Source organism: Cricetulus griseus, chromosome 3, assembly GCF_003668045.3.
Source record: "Cricetulus griseus strain 17A/GY chromosome 3, alternate assembly CriGri-PICRH-1.0, whole genome shotgun sequence".
Taxonomy (NCBI): Eukaryota; Metazoa; Chordata; class Mammalia; order Rodentia; family Cricetidae; genus Cricetulus; species Cricetulus griseus.
The window spans coordinates 170,588,144-170,603,286 of NC_048596.1; the positions used below are offsets into that span (position 1 = coordinate 170,588,144).

Genomic DNA, 15,143 nt, shown 5'->3' on the forward strand with positions numbered 1-15,143 from the left:
AAAATAAAACCCTGTCTCAAAGAGGCCAAAAAACTGGGAGGCAGAGGCAGGCAGATCTCTGAGTTGGAGGCCAGCTTAGTCTACAGAGTGAGTCCCAGGACTACACAGAGAAACATTGTCTGAAAAAAAAAAGCCAAATAACAATAATAATAATAAAAAATAAGCCAGGCAGTGGTGGTGCATGCCTTTAATCCCAGCACTCAGGAGGCAGAGGCAGGTGGATCTTCGTGAGTTCGAGACTAGCCTGGTCTACAGAGCTAGTTCCAGGACAGCTTCCAAAGCCACAGAGAAACCCTATTTCAAAAATCCATAAAAAATAAAAAATAAAGAGCCAAACTCTTGCCACATGTTGGCACACACCTTTAATCCCAGCACTCAGGAAGCAAAGGCAGGTGAATCTCAATGAGTTCCAGGCAAGTCTGGTCTACAGATCAAGTTCCAGGACAGTCAGGGCTACACAGAAAAAAAACAAAACAAAACAAAACAAAAAACTGAACTCCCGAATTAGCCCACTGAGACCCATGGCCAAAGGGTTTAGTTTGGCGAGTTCCTCCACGATGAGGAGTAAAGGTCCAGAGGGAAAGGTTTCACTGCGGCAGTGTGGGGTGGAAACACACAGAAGGCTCTATCCTGAGTCTATTCTCTTGGCTCCTGGGGATTGTCCCTGCCAGGCCTCACCCTCCTCATCCCCTATCTCCTGCACCGAAAGAAGAGATGGGGCAAATGCAAGATCCGGGTGTTTGTTGGGGGCCAGATCAACAGGATGGACGAAGAGAGAAAGGCGTAAGTGGGGACCATGGGGCCTGTACTGACCTGCCATCTTGCCCTCCTGAGGATGCCTGATTCCCTATCCCTGTATCCTCCACCTGTGCCCTTGGGTGGTCCTGAGATTGTCCCAAAGCCCAGGCCAGCTCTCTCCAGCCCACAGCAATGGTGCCTAGGGTTCAGGCAGGAGCTCTCTCCATTTCCAAAGTGTTGGCTTCCTGTCCCACTCTGAGACGACCCAGGGGCCCTGGTGTTTGCTAGATAGGAACGGGTGATAAGTGCTGAAATCACGAGGCTCTCCAAGGACAGACTCATGTGACAGACAGGACGGAGGTAAGTGAAGCAAGATGAGAATGATTTCCGACACTGTCCCCAAGCAGGGATGCAGGATTACAGAGAGACATGAGGTGGCCTAAGTGGCCAGGAGATGCAGTACAAAGGATTGGAAAATAGCACCAAATCTCTTGGTGAGAAGTGACTGTTAATTCCCATTCTGGACTCTGGCTGATTTGGCAGGATGTTTTGGTATAAGGCCTGCCTATCCTTGAACTCATTTGCCCTGTCTCAGCAAACAGAGCAGGCCTGGCTCCTTGGCAGGGCAATGCCATCTGGCCTGAATTTGGTGACACTTATGCATTAATTGTTTGTTGCATTTATTCATTGTTACCTCTTTCTGGCAAAAAGTGTTGCTTTCTGTTCTAATTAGAAGATAAGATTTGCTACTGAAATGTACCTTATTAACACTTTTAAAATGACTATAACAAAACACCTGAGGCAGTCTGTCTCATAAAGAAGAGAGGTTTCCTTTTGCTCATGGTTCTGGAGGTTCAGTCTAAGGGCCACATCTGGTGATGGCCTTCTTGCTTACAGATACCTGAGGTTATGGTGACATAGGACATCACATGGCAAGATACAGTGTGTGTGTGTGTGTGTGTGTGTGTGTGTGTGTGTGTGTGTGTTCCCCTTCTCATGAAGCCACCCAAGTTCTGTTCAATCATGAGATGCAATCCCAATGACCCCCATCCAATCCTAAACACGTCCCAAAGGTTCTGCCCATAAACACCAGAACAGGATTCTATTTCCATGCTCTCACCCCCCACACACTGAGGATTAAATTTTAACCTGAGTTCATGGGGTAAACAGTATGCAAATTACAGCATTAAGGCAGAATGTGACTTGCCTTAAATAGATGAGAAATACACAGAGAGGTGTGGTCTCCGAGGTGTCAGGTTGGCATGAGTTGGAGGGGAGTAGCTGGGCAATGGTGGTTTTCCATCAAGGGGAATTAAGGTTAAAGGTCATAGATGAGACCTGCTCAGATAAATCAGGGCAGTTTGTCTGAAGAGACCAGCCTGGTATGGGCTGTAGCAGAGAGGCCCATGATGTCCTGAGGACAGGATGGGAGGTGACTCCTGACCAGTACCATGCTTCCTACACCAGGATTCCACCATTGTTCTTTCTTCTTCTAGTCACCCTTTGAGTTCTGGAGGCCCAGCAGTACTGTCCCTGCCACCTCCCTCCTCCCCCTGTAGGCAAAACTTTACCAACAAAAGGGCCTCCTTTGGGCAAGGCCAAGGGCTGTGTTAAGGACAGCAGCACCTGGCTTTCAGGGCATTCAAAGAGTAAACAGACCAGAAGGTTCTGCAGTCATTGCTTCCTGTCCCAGCTCTGGGTGGCAGCTGAGTACTGTGAGGTTGACTTTGCTCAAGGTGGCTCCATCAGGTAACAGCAGTTATAAAAAACCCATCTGTCCCAACTGCCACTTAGTGGGCTAAGCAATCTGCTGTCTCTATGACCCCTATTGGGCCCCTGACATGTTCCAGCTCTGCTTTAAACCCCCCACTTCTGGGAATGTAGCATAGCTGGTTATGTTCACTGAGTGTGTGCATAGCCCTGAGTGTAATACTCAGCACTGCATACATAGAGCATGATGCTAAGTGCTGGGAGACGGAGGCAGAAGTCTCAGAAGTTCAAGGTCATCCACGGGTATTTAGTGAGCTGGAAGCCAGCCTGAGCAACTGGAAACTTGGTTTCAAAAAACCAAACCAAGTTGATCAGTGGTGGTGCACACCTTTAATCCTAGCACTTGGGAGGCAGAGGAAAGTGGATCTCTGGGTTCAAGGCCAGCCTGGTCTACAGAGCCAGTTCTAGGACAACCATGACTAACAAAAAACCCTGTTTTAAAAAAGCAAACCAAACAAAAACAAAACACCACAAAGCCCCAAACCAAACAAAAATCAAAGGCCTAGCAGGCTGAGAGGGCTAGAGAGATGGTTCAGCAGTTTGTGGTACTTGCTGCCTTTATATAGTACCCAAGTTGGAGTCCCGGCACCCACATGGGCAACTCACACTGCCTATACTTGATATATCCTGGCCTTTTTGGACACCCTTACACACATGGCATATATACACAGAAAGACACACACATACATGTATATAAAATAAATCTTAGGAAAAGAATTTGAAGTCCCATTCCTAAGTTCAAGAGCCAGCAGGGGTCTTGGTGTAGGGCTCAGCCTGGGCCTTTTGGCTCCCCCTTCCTAGGATGCTCTATGCTACCACAGCCATTTCACCCCTTACCTTTGCTCACTGGCTTCCTCCTCCACTGAGTCCAGTAGGCCTCAGCTCGGTGGGCACATCACATCCGGGGGCATCTCCCAGCCCATGCTTTGCCTAGGGGTTCTGACCCAGCCCTGGGCTCGAGTCCGACAGGTATGTCCTGCAAGACCCTTGGGTGGTTCCAGTGTGGACATTGCCCTGTCCCAGCTTCTCCACATGCACCAGCCAGCCAGATGAGAAGTCTTTCCTGACTGCATAGACTGCCGTGGGCTTCTCCCTTAGATGCCGACTTAGTACCATCTATCTTGCAGCTCCTGGTTTTCTTCTTAGCGCTTGTATGTTGCTGTCTTTGTTGCTACTACCTCTCTTCAGTTTCCCTCTTCATCATCTGCTTCCTTTGAACCATCACTTCTCAAAGTGTAGCATCCCAGGCTCTTCCTGACCAGCAGACCCTTGAGGAATTCTGGTCAGTATTTTTCTACATTGCGGCCACTCTCTGATTTACGCCACTCACATTTCTTACTGTCTGGCCACCTGGCCTCCTGTGCTAGCCAAATCTGTTCCGTTCATTTCTACACACTCATCAGGGGCACGGTAAACATCAAAATGAGTGGATACTTTTTTAAGTTCTGCATCTCTCTTCCAGGATCATTTCTCTTTTGAGCAAGTTCAGACTGGGATTTCATGAAGTTCACGTCCTTCCGGACATCAATCAGAAGCCTCAGGCTGAGCAGTGAGTTCCATGTTGGGAGTTCCAGACAGAAAGGCCAGCACTGGCCCTGTAGATCCTTCTGTTTGTGCCTCCCTTCTTCCAGCCCCACTGGTTCCTGTCCTGTTTTTCACATAGGCCAGACACACTGTGCCTCAGGACCTTTGCCCATTCAATGGTTTCTCCACCCAGTACCTTGTGTACACGACAGATTTCAGGAGGATACATTTCCTCCAGTCAACAGAGAGGCTTTCCTTACCTGTTATTCCCTATTACAGGACTCAGGGTATACCTTACTAAGACACCCGCTGAATTTGTATTCATTTGCTTACTACCACCCAGCTGATCAAGAGTTTAATGAGGATGGGGTCCAGTCTCTGACAGTGGGGTAGCAGTACTTGGAGCTACTTGCTGAGTGGGGTTGGGGTGCGGAGGAGAGTCCAGGTTAGTGGACAACGTGTGCAAATTCACTGAATGTCAAACCTAAGTGCCAAGAGGCCACCTGTAAACCATTCCATATAAATGACAAAAGTTGGATGGTTCAGTCTGAGGGGTATGTCTGGTGGCACCAGGTGGTGTCCCTACCTTGACCTTCCCCCAAGTTCCTGGCTCCCCTGGAAACAAGGCCTGTGTGTGTCACCAAGCCTCACCTGTACTTTCCTTCCCAGCATCAAGCGGTTTGAGGACATGATTGCACCCTTCCGCCTAAATGACGGATTCAAGGATGAGGCCACTGTCGCTGAAATGAGGAGGGACTGTCCGTGGAAGATCTCAGATGAGGAGATTAACAAGAACAGAGTTAAGGTGCAAGAAAGGGGCGGGGCTTGACAGGGTCTGGGGTCCCTATCCTGAGCTTCAGGAATCCCCGCTTGGCCCCACTCTGCTTTCCCTTCCCAATGTCTGAGATGTCCTAGGGTCACATGAGAGGGCTGAGACATAACATTGCAGAGCCCTGTGCTGTTCTTGGTGGGGAGACTGGTCCTCCTGCTGTGTAAATGGTGTTGGCCACTGGTGGGTTGGAATCCTTCCTCCAGAGCTGTGTATGACAGAGGGGAGGCTCTTCTGGCACTGGCCACAGTGGCATTTTTAGGTAGGATGAATAAATGGGAGAGTCAGGGGCAGATCTGGCTCCTCCTCTCTACTCCACATCAGTGCCCTGAACTGGGGGCCGTTTGCCACCCTCCTGCAGGTAGGGACATTTGTCAACCATCTAGAGGTATTTTTGGAGGTCACTACTCAAGGGATGCATGCCACGGCTATTATTTATTACATAGAAACCAGGGCACTGATAAATGTCCTACAAGGCACAGGGCAGCCCTCACAACAGAGAATTGGGCATCCATGATTCCCACAGTGAGATGGTGAGAGTTCTGTTCTGGGCTAACTCACTTGCCCTGGGTTCCTTTCCCTACACCACTTTTAGGTCCCAGGAGTTGACCTCATTTCTGAGGGACTTGAGCTGGCCTTAGGTTAAGGTGTGTCCCCCAGTCAGCCTCACACACCTAGGGACTTTGGAGATTTTCCCAGCCTGGCACCAGCTGGCTCTTTGAAAATACTGAATAAGCAAAGTGTCTAAAGAAAGTCCTCTCAAAGTCTGTCACTGTGAGCCTGCCCCTGCTCTAAAAAGTCCCCCAGTCCTCTATACAGTGGGTCTTCTGTGTGTCGTGCCCTTTGCCTGGCACTGAGCCAAGAGTTAGCTCATTTGATCTCTACCACATCCCCTGGGAAGGACATGATCATACCCATTTTGCAGAGGGACACACTGAATCTCAGGGAGGCTCTCCTGGGGCTAGGGAGTCAGGAGTTGTTTAGGGGAGTAATTCTGCGTTCAGTTGAGCTGGGGATGGGGTGCTGTTGAAGAGGTAGGAAGTGACCTTGGCTTTCCCTGGCCCCAGTCCCTTCGGCAGGTGAGGCTGAATGAGATTCTGCTGGACTACTCTCGGGACGCTGCTCTGATCATACTGTAAGTTGCATCTGGATGGCAGAAGGGGTGGCCTGTTGGGATGAGGGTAGCTGCTCAAAGGGGCCCAGAATGCAGCAGACTCAGTGTGGTGGGTTCTCAAAAACATGGCCAGTCCAATGTCTGCCTCACGGCGCTGGCCTGCGTGTCAGCTGGCAGGTCACAGGCCTCATGTGTCCCAGGCATTGCTGATCTCCTTGCTATTCATTTACCTGCCAAACAGGCTTGGCAAATGGAGGCAGCTCATCTCAGAAGCCGGTATGTCTCCTAGTTTGGAAATCGCCCAACCTCATTGGCTATTTGCCATCTGTTAATGATTTGAGTGTCCAATCTGAACATCAAGAACGAAGGCTACTCCCGCTCCAGTCACACTGTTCCCCCTGGGCGTACACCCAGTCCACACTGCCCTCTGATGTTAGTCAGGGCAGAGCATGTAGACAGGGACAGTGGCAAGGAGGGGTCTCCATGTGGCTCTAATCTGTCTGAAGCGGTAATAAGAACATGGGCAGCCAAGACCTCCACATCTGTAGCTTAGGGTAATACAGATTTTCTTAAGGCTTTCCCATACTTGCTGGGGCCAAGCACTCTGTCTGCTCAGATAGGACATTTCATTTGCAGGGGCTTCTACCACACAAGAACATAAAGCCCCTAGCCTAACATATGGAGCTTGCTTTGCAACCCCAGATGGGATCCTGACCAGGGATCCTTCTACCTCTGCCTCCCTGGAAGTCAGCAACAATGAGCATGTCAAGAGGTGGCCTTCTTTTCAAGGTGTGTTCTGATATGGACCACATGGCATCTTACTCTATTTTTTTTTTATCTTATTCTTAAAATCCTGAGGTGTATCAATGAGGAAGGCCAGAGTCAGTCTTACTTGATAATGAGATGGTCACTGTCATGGACAGATAATGGCTGTATGTGCTTGCAGCAGCATCCTCTTTAGTGTGCCTGACTCTAAACATTGTGGCTGACCTGCCAAGTGTTATCTGCTCTGGAGAGCAAGCCCATATCTGCTGACACGAGAGTATAGTAGGGTTTCCACTGCTGTGATAAACACCATGACCAAAAGCAACTGGAAGGAAAGGGTTTATTTCAACCTACAGCTTGTAAGTCTGTCATCCAGAGAAGTCAGGGCAGGAACCTGGAGGCAGGAGCTGATGCTGAGGCCATGGAGGAGTGCTTCTCACTGGCTTGTCCTTCATGGCTTACTCACTCTGCTTTCTTATAGCGCCCATGACTACCAGTCCAGGATGGCACTGCCCACATGTCCTAGGCCCTGCCACATCAATTATTAATCAAGAAAATGCCCACAGTTTAATCTGCTGAGGACATTTTCTCGGTTGTGCCTGTCTCAAAAACTAACTCTTCTTTGTGTCAAGTGGACCAACTAACCAGGACAGCAGTGAGGGTGTGACAAAGGATGTTTATCTCCTGCAGAAATGCCTCAAACTTAGCACCATATTGGGTTTAGAATGCACCCGAGACTCAAGAATGGTCCATTATTAACCCAGTTGCCCCTAGATTCCTTAGGCCATATCTGACATTGGATTCACAAGATGAGACTGCCACCAAGGAGCCCCTTGAGGATGACAGGAGGAAATGGGGTCTCTACTCAAAAGCACTCCCTTTTTAGGGGGAACCAGCATTGTTCCCTTCAGGCAGTGTTAAGTGTTCCTTTGGGAAGATCAACATGGCAAATGGGTAAAGACCAAATGGGTAAAGACCAAAAATGTCCAAGGCTTTCTGGCCGATAAACAGAAAAGTGACAGATGAAGGCTGAGGACAAGCACCATGGGACGATGATAAGCATACCATCAGAACCCTGATTCCAGAGGGTCTGGACCTTCAGTCTTGTCTGCAGACCCATGGGGCCAAATGGCACCAGCCAGCTACTCAGCAATAGTGCTTATTTCTACCCACAGAGTTTGGCCAGCAGCAAAAGGTTAGAGTGATGAGAGACCTGTTGGAGTATGTCCCAGGCCAGACTGTGGTGACGGGATACATCTTCGTGGACAATACTCAAACTGTAGTTCCAGGCACTCACTCAACCAGGGTTCAGGAAGCACACTTTCATTCACTCAGAACTGTAACAAAGTACTACACGCTGGGTCTCTTATAAACAACAGGAGCTCACTTCTCATAGTTCTGGAAGATGGGAGGTCTAATGTCAAAGTGTTAACAACTTTGGTATCTGGTAAGGCCAGCCTTCTGGTCACAGACTCATATGTCATCGTAAGACCCCTTGTCATTGTGTCCTCACATGGTGGGAACTATCTAGAGCCATTTTGTAAAGAGGATGCTAACTTCTTGGCCTAATCGGCTCCTTAAGCCCCAAGCTCCTAAACCTCTTGCCCATCATCCTTGAAGTGCAGAGGGAAGCATTTCAATGGGTTGAACTGTAGCTGGCTACGCCTATTAAGATCACAGCAAATGGCTTACTGACTTTGTTCCTGTGAATCTCTTCATATGTGTCCAAGGATAAAAAGACATACATAGTGATTCGTACTGTCCTGTGTAGAGTGGTGGTCAAGATCTCAATTGGATTAGCACCAAAGCACAGGGATCTGAACTCCAGCAGTTTCTAGTCCTTCCCTGGACCACCCCAGGGGATGCCAGAGCCTGCATGTGGTTTTCCTCAAGGATTGGCTACTTGTATTCAACTCTCAGCCAGCCAACTAGTGGGGTCCCACACAGGAAGCTGCCTTGAAATGTCATCCTCTGTGACTTACAGCATTGAAAAGGGGTCTAGACTGTGACACCAAGATGTGGGCCCTCTGAGTGTAGGCAGGGCCCTGTGTGACTACACTTCAGTGGTCCGGTGATACCCATTGTGTCTGAGCACCTCCCAGGGCCTGCAGGAGATTGTGTTTTCCTACTGAGGAATTGCTGAGGAAAGCAATTTGCCTTATCACCAACACCTCTAGGAGAATGTTCCTAAGGCAATGTTGAGTCAGGGTGTGGCCTGAGTCAGAGGGCAGGGCAGGGGAGGAGGCCCATGTCTCTCTAGCCTTGGTTTCCCTAATGACCACTGTAGCAGGGCTCAAGTTTCTCTTTCACTGTACTGTGACCCCATGTTTCTTTGCTGCTAAAATGGATCTATGTCTCAGGGGCCCCATAATGAGAAATTTTACCCGAGTGGCATCTCTCCTTCCCTATCCTTTCTATCCCAGAACTTCAGAAGTCAAACGCCCACCAGATAGTCTTGGCAGGATTAGCTGAGAGCAACAATGTCCATCTCCCTGGAGATGACACCTGTACAAACCCCACCCTAACCAGCAACTGCAGCTGTCACCCAACGGGGCCCCAGCTCTTGGGCCAACCCCATGGGGAGGACAGAGCAGCTGTGTGTGTGTGTGTCACAACCCTCCCAGCTGGAGACCAGCCCAGATTTCTCAAGGTATAGCTGTGGTCAGCCTCATTAGACCTGGGAACCCTAGAAATGCAAATTGTTCAGTCTCTCCCAGAAGAGGGCTAAGAAGTGGCTCAGGACCCCGGTCATCAGGTATTCCAAGGACAACAAAAAAGCAACAGTCCTCTCTGGGGCCAGGTGAGAGGGACATCTAGTCTAGTGCCAGTTGGAGGTGGAACCTGGCTGTCTATCTACTAAACAATGGCTTATCTGATGAAGCACCCCCATACCTCCACCCATGTGTGAGTGCAGCTACTCCTGCACAGGCATTGAGCCAGCACAGTAACCAGCCACACAGCCTCTGACTGGATTAAGAGTCTGTTCCTGTGGAGACCAGATACCCCCTTTCCCTGTAAGGATTCCCTCCTCAGTGCCAAAGAGTAATTCCTGAGGGGTATTCATTGCCAGTGAGTGTGCTGAGGAGACTGTAAGCAGGGCCCTTGCTGCTTTAGAGACTGACCTTCAGATGCAGACACTGCCATAGGAGCTGAGCCCTCTTCTCAGGACCTTCCAGATGGGGAGTGGACTGGCACTCAGCCTGTCACCACTGGTTCTGTTCAGGGACTTAACTTCTGACTCTAACATTGACCCAACATTGCCTCGAAATTTTGAACAGAAGTTGTATTGTTCCCAGTTTTTGTTCTAAAGATAAGTGGCTTAAGGAGAACATATCCTGTTGGCCAGAGTCAGCGTGTCATGCTGGTGCTGGAGTGAGTTAAAGGTGCTGTCCCTGGGACAGGGCCACAGGTTCCGCTGAGGGAGGGAACTTCATGCTGAAGCATACAGTAGGACCTGGGTGTTTCCTGGCTCTGAACTGACAGGTGCCTGTGCCCTGTGGCCTTTAAAGTTGGTGAATTAGGTTCTCAAAATTAATGTACCATTTCCCAGATAGGAGTGTCCTCAGCCTCAGGAGTGCCTGAGAAGTGTAAATTTGGCCTTTCTCCTCTCCTATGCCTTTTCCATGGACTGTCACTGAACAGTTTCAAATGATGATGACAGCTGCTTCAGGACATAGATGTTGTTCCCATGTACTTCCCTGAAACTTGGGACCTCACTTTTTAAAAATAGGACAGTGGTTGTCCCACTGGTGACCCTGCCTTTTAGTTAGTGGCCACAGGCTCTTAGTGGGCATGTGAGGTTATAGCAAGCAGAAGCAGCTGGTAGATCTAGGGACCTGGCTGGAGGCCTGTCTCTACCACCTGCACCCTCTGTGTGTCCACAGACAGCCTACAATGGCAGTACCTCTGTCACTTTAGAGGATCTGAGGCTCAGGGCCAGCCAGGCCCTTTGCCAAAGCTACGTGGCTGAGGACAAAGGCAATGCCAGCATTTAGGCAGCCTCTATAGGGTCAGCTTCTGAACTCTGAACCAAAGTTCAGATCTGCCTGGCTGGCTGCTCTGTCTGCCCTGGAGTACTTCTGGGTACTGTCCACTGCAGGCTCTGCTAAAGCTCAGATGAAATAGTGTGGAGGGACTGTCAGATTGCCAAGTCCCGTGTCAGCAATGGTACCCCAGCTTCATGCACCACAGCTGTTTCTGTGGGATGTTGTATTTCCCAGAGGCTGAACCTAGGTGCTAGTGCATGGTACCAGTATATCTTTAAATCATTAAGAGGGTAGGAAAGTCACTCTCTGATATAAACAGCCAAACATGACTGAACAGCATTCTAGGACATCTTGTTATTTGCACAGTGTTGCACAATTGGGACAATGGGGCCCCGAGAGGCCATGCTGGAGTCTGCCCTGACACCGTCCATGGGCCAGAACATCACATGAGCACATCACGCTGTAGCTCTGGGAAAGCCTGTGGCTGGAAAGGCAAGCCTGGCATGGTGCTAGTGACCTGGTGGGGTGGCCTCTCTCACGCAGCAAACATCTTCTGAACCTGGCTGTCTCAGAGTATGTTCTAGACACAGAGGGAAGAGGCCAGGATAAACTCAGCCTGCAGGTAGATGAACACAAATTCCAGTGGGGGAGACAGACAACAAAGATGCCTTTAAGATTGTGAAGGACTATGAAAACAGTCAAATGGGGATTGGATGGGACAGTGTGGTCAGTCAGAGGAGCTGCCCTCAAGCAGAAAACTGGATGATTCAAAGAAGCCACACAGAGCTGGGCATGGTAGTTTACCAAGTGTCAAGAGCATCAAGGACAAAGGTCCTGAGGCAGGAGCAAGCTTGGCATTTATCACTGTGGCTGTTCAGGAGTGAGTTGGGCTAAGTGAGGTTGGAAGGGTTGGAGACTAGGTCATAGAGAATGTGCAGGCCATGGGTCTGCTTAGCAACACTTTGTGCTTCAAGGTATGCTGAGGAGCTGTGTGAAGGACAGCAGGGAGGTCTTAGAGTGAGCAGGAAGGAAGGATGAACAAGCCATAAGCTGATATACTGTTTAGAAAGCAAGCCCTGGGCTGGGCTGGGCTGTGTGGGGAAGCCCCTGGTAACTCCTCTGCTGCCACTCCTCCTACAGCACCTTGCCCATTGGAAGGAAGGGGAAGTGCCCCAGTTCCCTGTACATGGCCTGGCTGGAGATTCTGTCCCAGGATCTCAGACCTCCTGTCATCCTTATACGAGGCAACCAGGAGAATGTGCTCACCTTCTACTGCCAGTGATGTCCAGTGCGGTGGGTCCTGCCCAGAGTTGGAACCCACCTTCTCCAGCTAGAGACACAGCTCCATGTTCTGCTTCATACTGAGTCATGATCCCATCTGCTGGTCCCCTGCAGAAGACGGTGTGTTTCCAAACTGACTGACCTGCCAGACACACCTTCTGGGCCTTGAAGCTGTATGGGAGTCTCTGGAAGACTCTGTCTCTTTTTAAAAAGTTTTTTCTTGATGACCAACTAGTAAACTGCAGTCTGATTTGTATGCAAATTGAGTCCCAGCACTGGGTGTGCATCTTGACAGTCTCTCCAGACGATCCTGGTAACCATCTCCAAACTGGTCTCATTCCCTCAGACAGGAGAGCTGGAGCCCTCCCTGAGGAGCTAGCTGTGCGATCTCCAGGACCACAGGGTCCCCTGAGCCTGCACGGAATGCACATTTCTTCAGCCCTCCTGTTGATTTTTAGTGTTGGTGCCCAGGTGTCTCACTGGTCATTTATCCCAGGGTCTTTAAGGTTCTTTGATTACAAACTCTATGGTTTTCCTGGAGACTCGAAGAACACAGAACACACCCAGAACACATGCAGAACACAGCCAGAACCCACACAGAAAACACTCAGAACCCACAGAACAAACCCAGAATACAGGCAGACCACACCAAGAACACATGCAGAACACACCCAGAACAACTGCCGCTGCCAGGAAGCACCGGAAAGCGGTATTTGAACTTTAGGGGGGCACCCTCCAGTATTTTCTGTTTCTCTCTGTGTCTCTCTCCTCTATCTCCCTCTGTCTCTCCCTTTCTCTCTCTCTTCCCCTCCCTCTCTCCTTTCCTCCTTTTTTCCTTTTCATGTAGTCCAGGCTGGCTTTGAACTTGCTCTGTAACCTGGGATTCTAGGCACATGCCTGGAGATTTATGTGTGCTAGGGATCAAAGCTATGGCTTTATGGATACTAGGCAAGTACTCTACAAACTATGCTGCCCCCCCCCCAAGTCACTATTCTGCTTCTTTTTAAGGTTGGTTGCAATCTACTAAATGATTTGCAGACTCACTGTTGAGCAGTGATCAATGATTTGAAAATTGGGTTTAATTTTTGCAGGTGTGCATAGGGCCTGTGCTAGATAGTTTCTTTGCTGTTTGGGGATTTTGTTTTGTCTGTCAACTTGACACAAGCTAGGGCCATCTAAGAAGAAACTGCAATTGACAAAATGCCTCCCTCTGATTGGCTTGTAGCAATTGACATGGGAGGGCTCAGCCCTCCATGTTGCGTTGTTGTCGCTTCTGAGCAGGTGGGCCTGCGTTGTATAAGGAAGCAAACTAAGCAAGCCATGGGGAGCAAGTCAGTGAGAAGTGTTCCTCCATGACTTCTGCTTAGTTCCTGCTTTGAGTGTCTGCCCTGACTTCACCATGAACTGTAAGCTGTACTACGAAATAAACCCTTTCCTCCCCAAGTTGCTTTTGATCATGGTGTTTATCACAGCAACAGAGACCCTGACTAAGCCTGGATGGTGCTCATGTCCCTGCCCTGTGTGTCAGGAGTGTTGAGAAATATAGACAAGAAGACCAAGATTCAAGGAACCTAGCGAAAGAGTGTTATACTGTGGGGAGCACAGGTTTTAAAAGGGGAAGCAGAGGGGACATGGTCATGGCAAGATGGGTCAAGGAAGAAAGGACAGATCCTACCCAGCCCAGAGCTGGAGGGATCTACCTACCCAGATGAGAGAGAGCAGAATGGCAGATGGCCGGGGGTGGGGGTCAAGGTGAGGGAGGACAGTGGCCAAAAGACTTACACATGGCTCCAGGGAGTGCGCAGGAGCTGCTGCAGGTTGGTCCCCTAAGAACGGCAGCAGCTGAGGTGTAAGAGTGGAGCATTGAGAGCAGGGCACAGGACCGTGAGTTGAGACCCCAAACACAAAAATGCAGTGCCCTTCGCTCTCAACAGGCAGAGGCAGAAAGTCCAGGTGTTTGGCGATGTGGCTGGTCCTGCTCTTCTAATGCTGAGGAAGGCACCAGGGTGGGGCACCCTCGGTTTTGCCATTTTCCCCCAAGGTCACTCAAGGCCATTTGATCACAAAAGCTATCCCCCTCTTGATATCTTCTCATTCAAAAGTAAGGGCTTTGGCTCCCACTGTTGTCAGGGTTTGCTGAGCAAGATGGGGGGGAGGGCTGGGAGAGCTTAGCAGGTGTCACTGCTCTGCTGCCTAGGGACCCTGTCCCCAATTCCTAGCTCTATAGAAAGCACTGCCTCTACTAGGCAATGTGGGCTTTTCTGGACCTACATGATAACAATTTCCTGGCAAATGGTATACCCCTTCAGACACCAAGGAGTCCTTGGCATGAGCTTACAGAAGGTTTTGAGTTTGGATATTAAAAAACAAAAAACGGCTAGATTCTTGTCATCTGAAAAGAGAGAACTTCAATTGAGAAAACGCCTTGAAAGATCCTATTGTAGGGCGTTTTCTTTAATTAGTGCTTGATGGGGAGGGTCCAGCCCATTGTGGGTGGTGCCATCCTTGGGCTGGTGGTCCTAGGTTCTCTAAGAAAGCAGGCTGAGTAAGCCAGTAAGCAGCACCCCACCATGGCCTCTGTATCAGCTCCTGTCTCCAGATTCTTGCCCTATTTGAGTTTCTGTTCTGACTTCCTTCAGTGATGAGTTACAATATGGAAGTGTAAGACAAATGAACCTCCCTCCCCAACTTGCTTTTGGTCACAGTGTTTCATCTCAGCAACAGAAACCCTGAAGGAGGAAATGTTTAGCAAAAATAAAAGTTATATTTTTAAGATGAATAAGAAGTTTATTTATTCATTTATTGGCAAGGTTTTACAATATAGGTCAGACTGGGTTAAGGACTTCCCTGCAGCTTCCTGAATGCTGGGATTACAGGTGTGTGCCACCCTTCCCCACCCCCAAAAAGCTTTGCATTAACATCAAGGCCCAAAACCATGACAAAAACTTATTTGTTTGGGAACTCACCATTTTTCAACTAGGAGAAGTGATTTGAAAGAAAATTAATTGTTGTTTTTATTTTGTCTTTTTGTTTTATTTTGTTTTGTTTTCTTCTCACACCAGATGGAACTTGTACCTTGGTCCTTGAAGTCAGATGGTCAGTTCACATGGGAATATTTACAGTTGTTTCTTTTCCC

At 49.2% G+C, this 15,143-nt stretch overlaps 1 protein-coding gene across 4 annotated transcripts in view; it reads left to right on the forward strand.

The window, feature by feature from the left end:
* The window catches only part of Slc12a3 (solute carrier family 12 member 3), a 35,641-nt gene extending 23,633 nt beyond the window's left edge, over positions 1-12,008 (forward strand). For all 4 annotated transcript variants that reach the window (XM_027405624.2, XM_027405621.2, XM_027405625.2 and 1 more), the window contains 5 exons: positions 672-783; positions 3,971-4,057; positions 4,702-4,837; positions 5,929-5,996; positions 11,867-12,008. In XM_027405624.2, the coding sequence (XP_027261425.1) occupies positions 672-783; positions 3,971-4,057; positions 4,702-4,837; positions 5,929-5,996; positions 11,867-12,008 (545 nt within the window). The remainder of the gene's footprint in view (positions 1-671; positions 784-3,970; positions 4,058-4,701; positions 4,838-5,928; positions 5,997-11,866) is intronic.
* Positions 12,009-15,143: the final 3,135 nt, after the last annotated feature.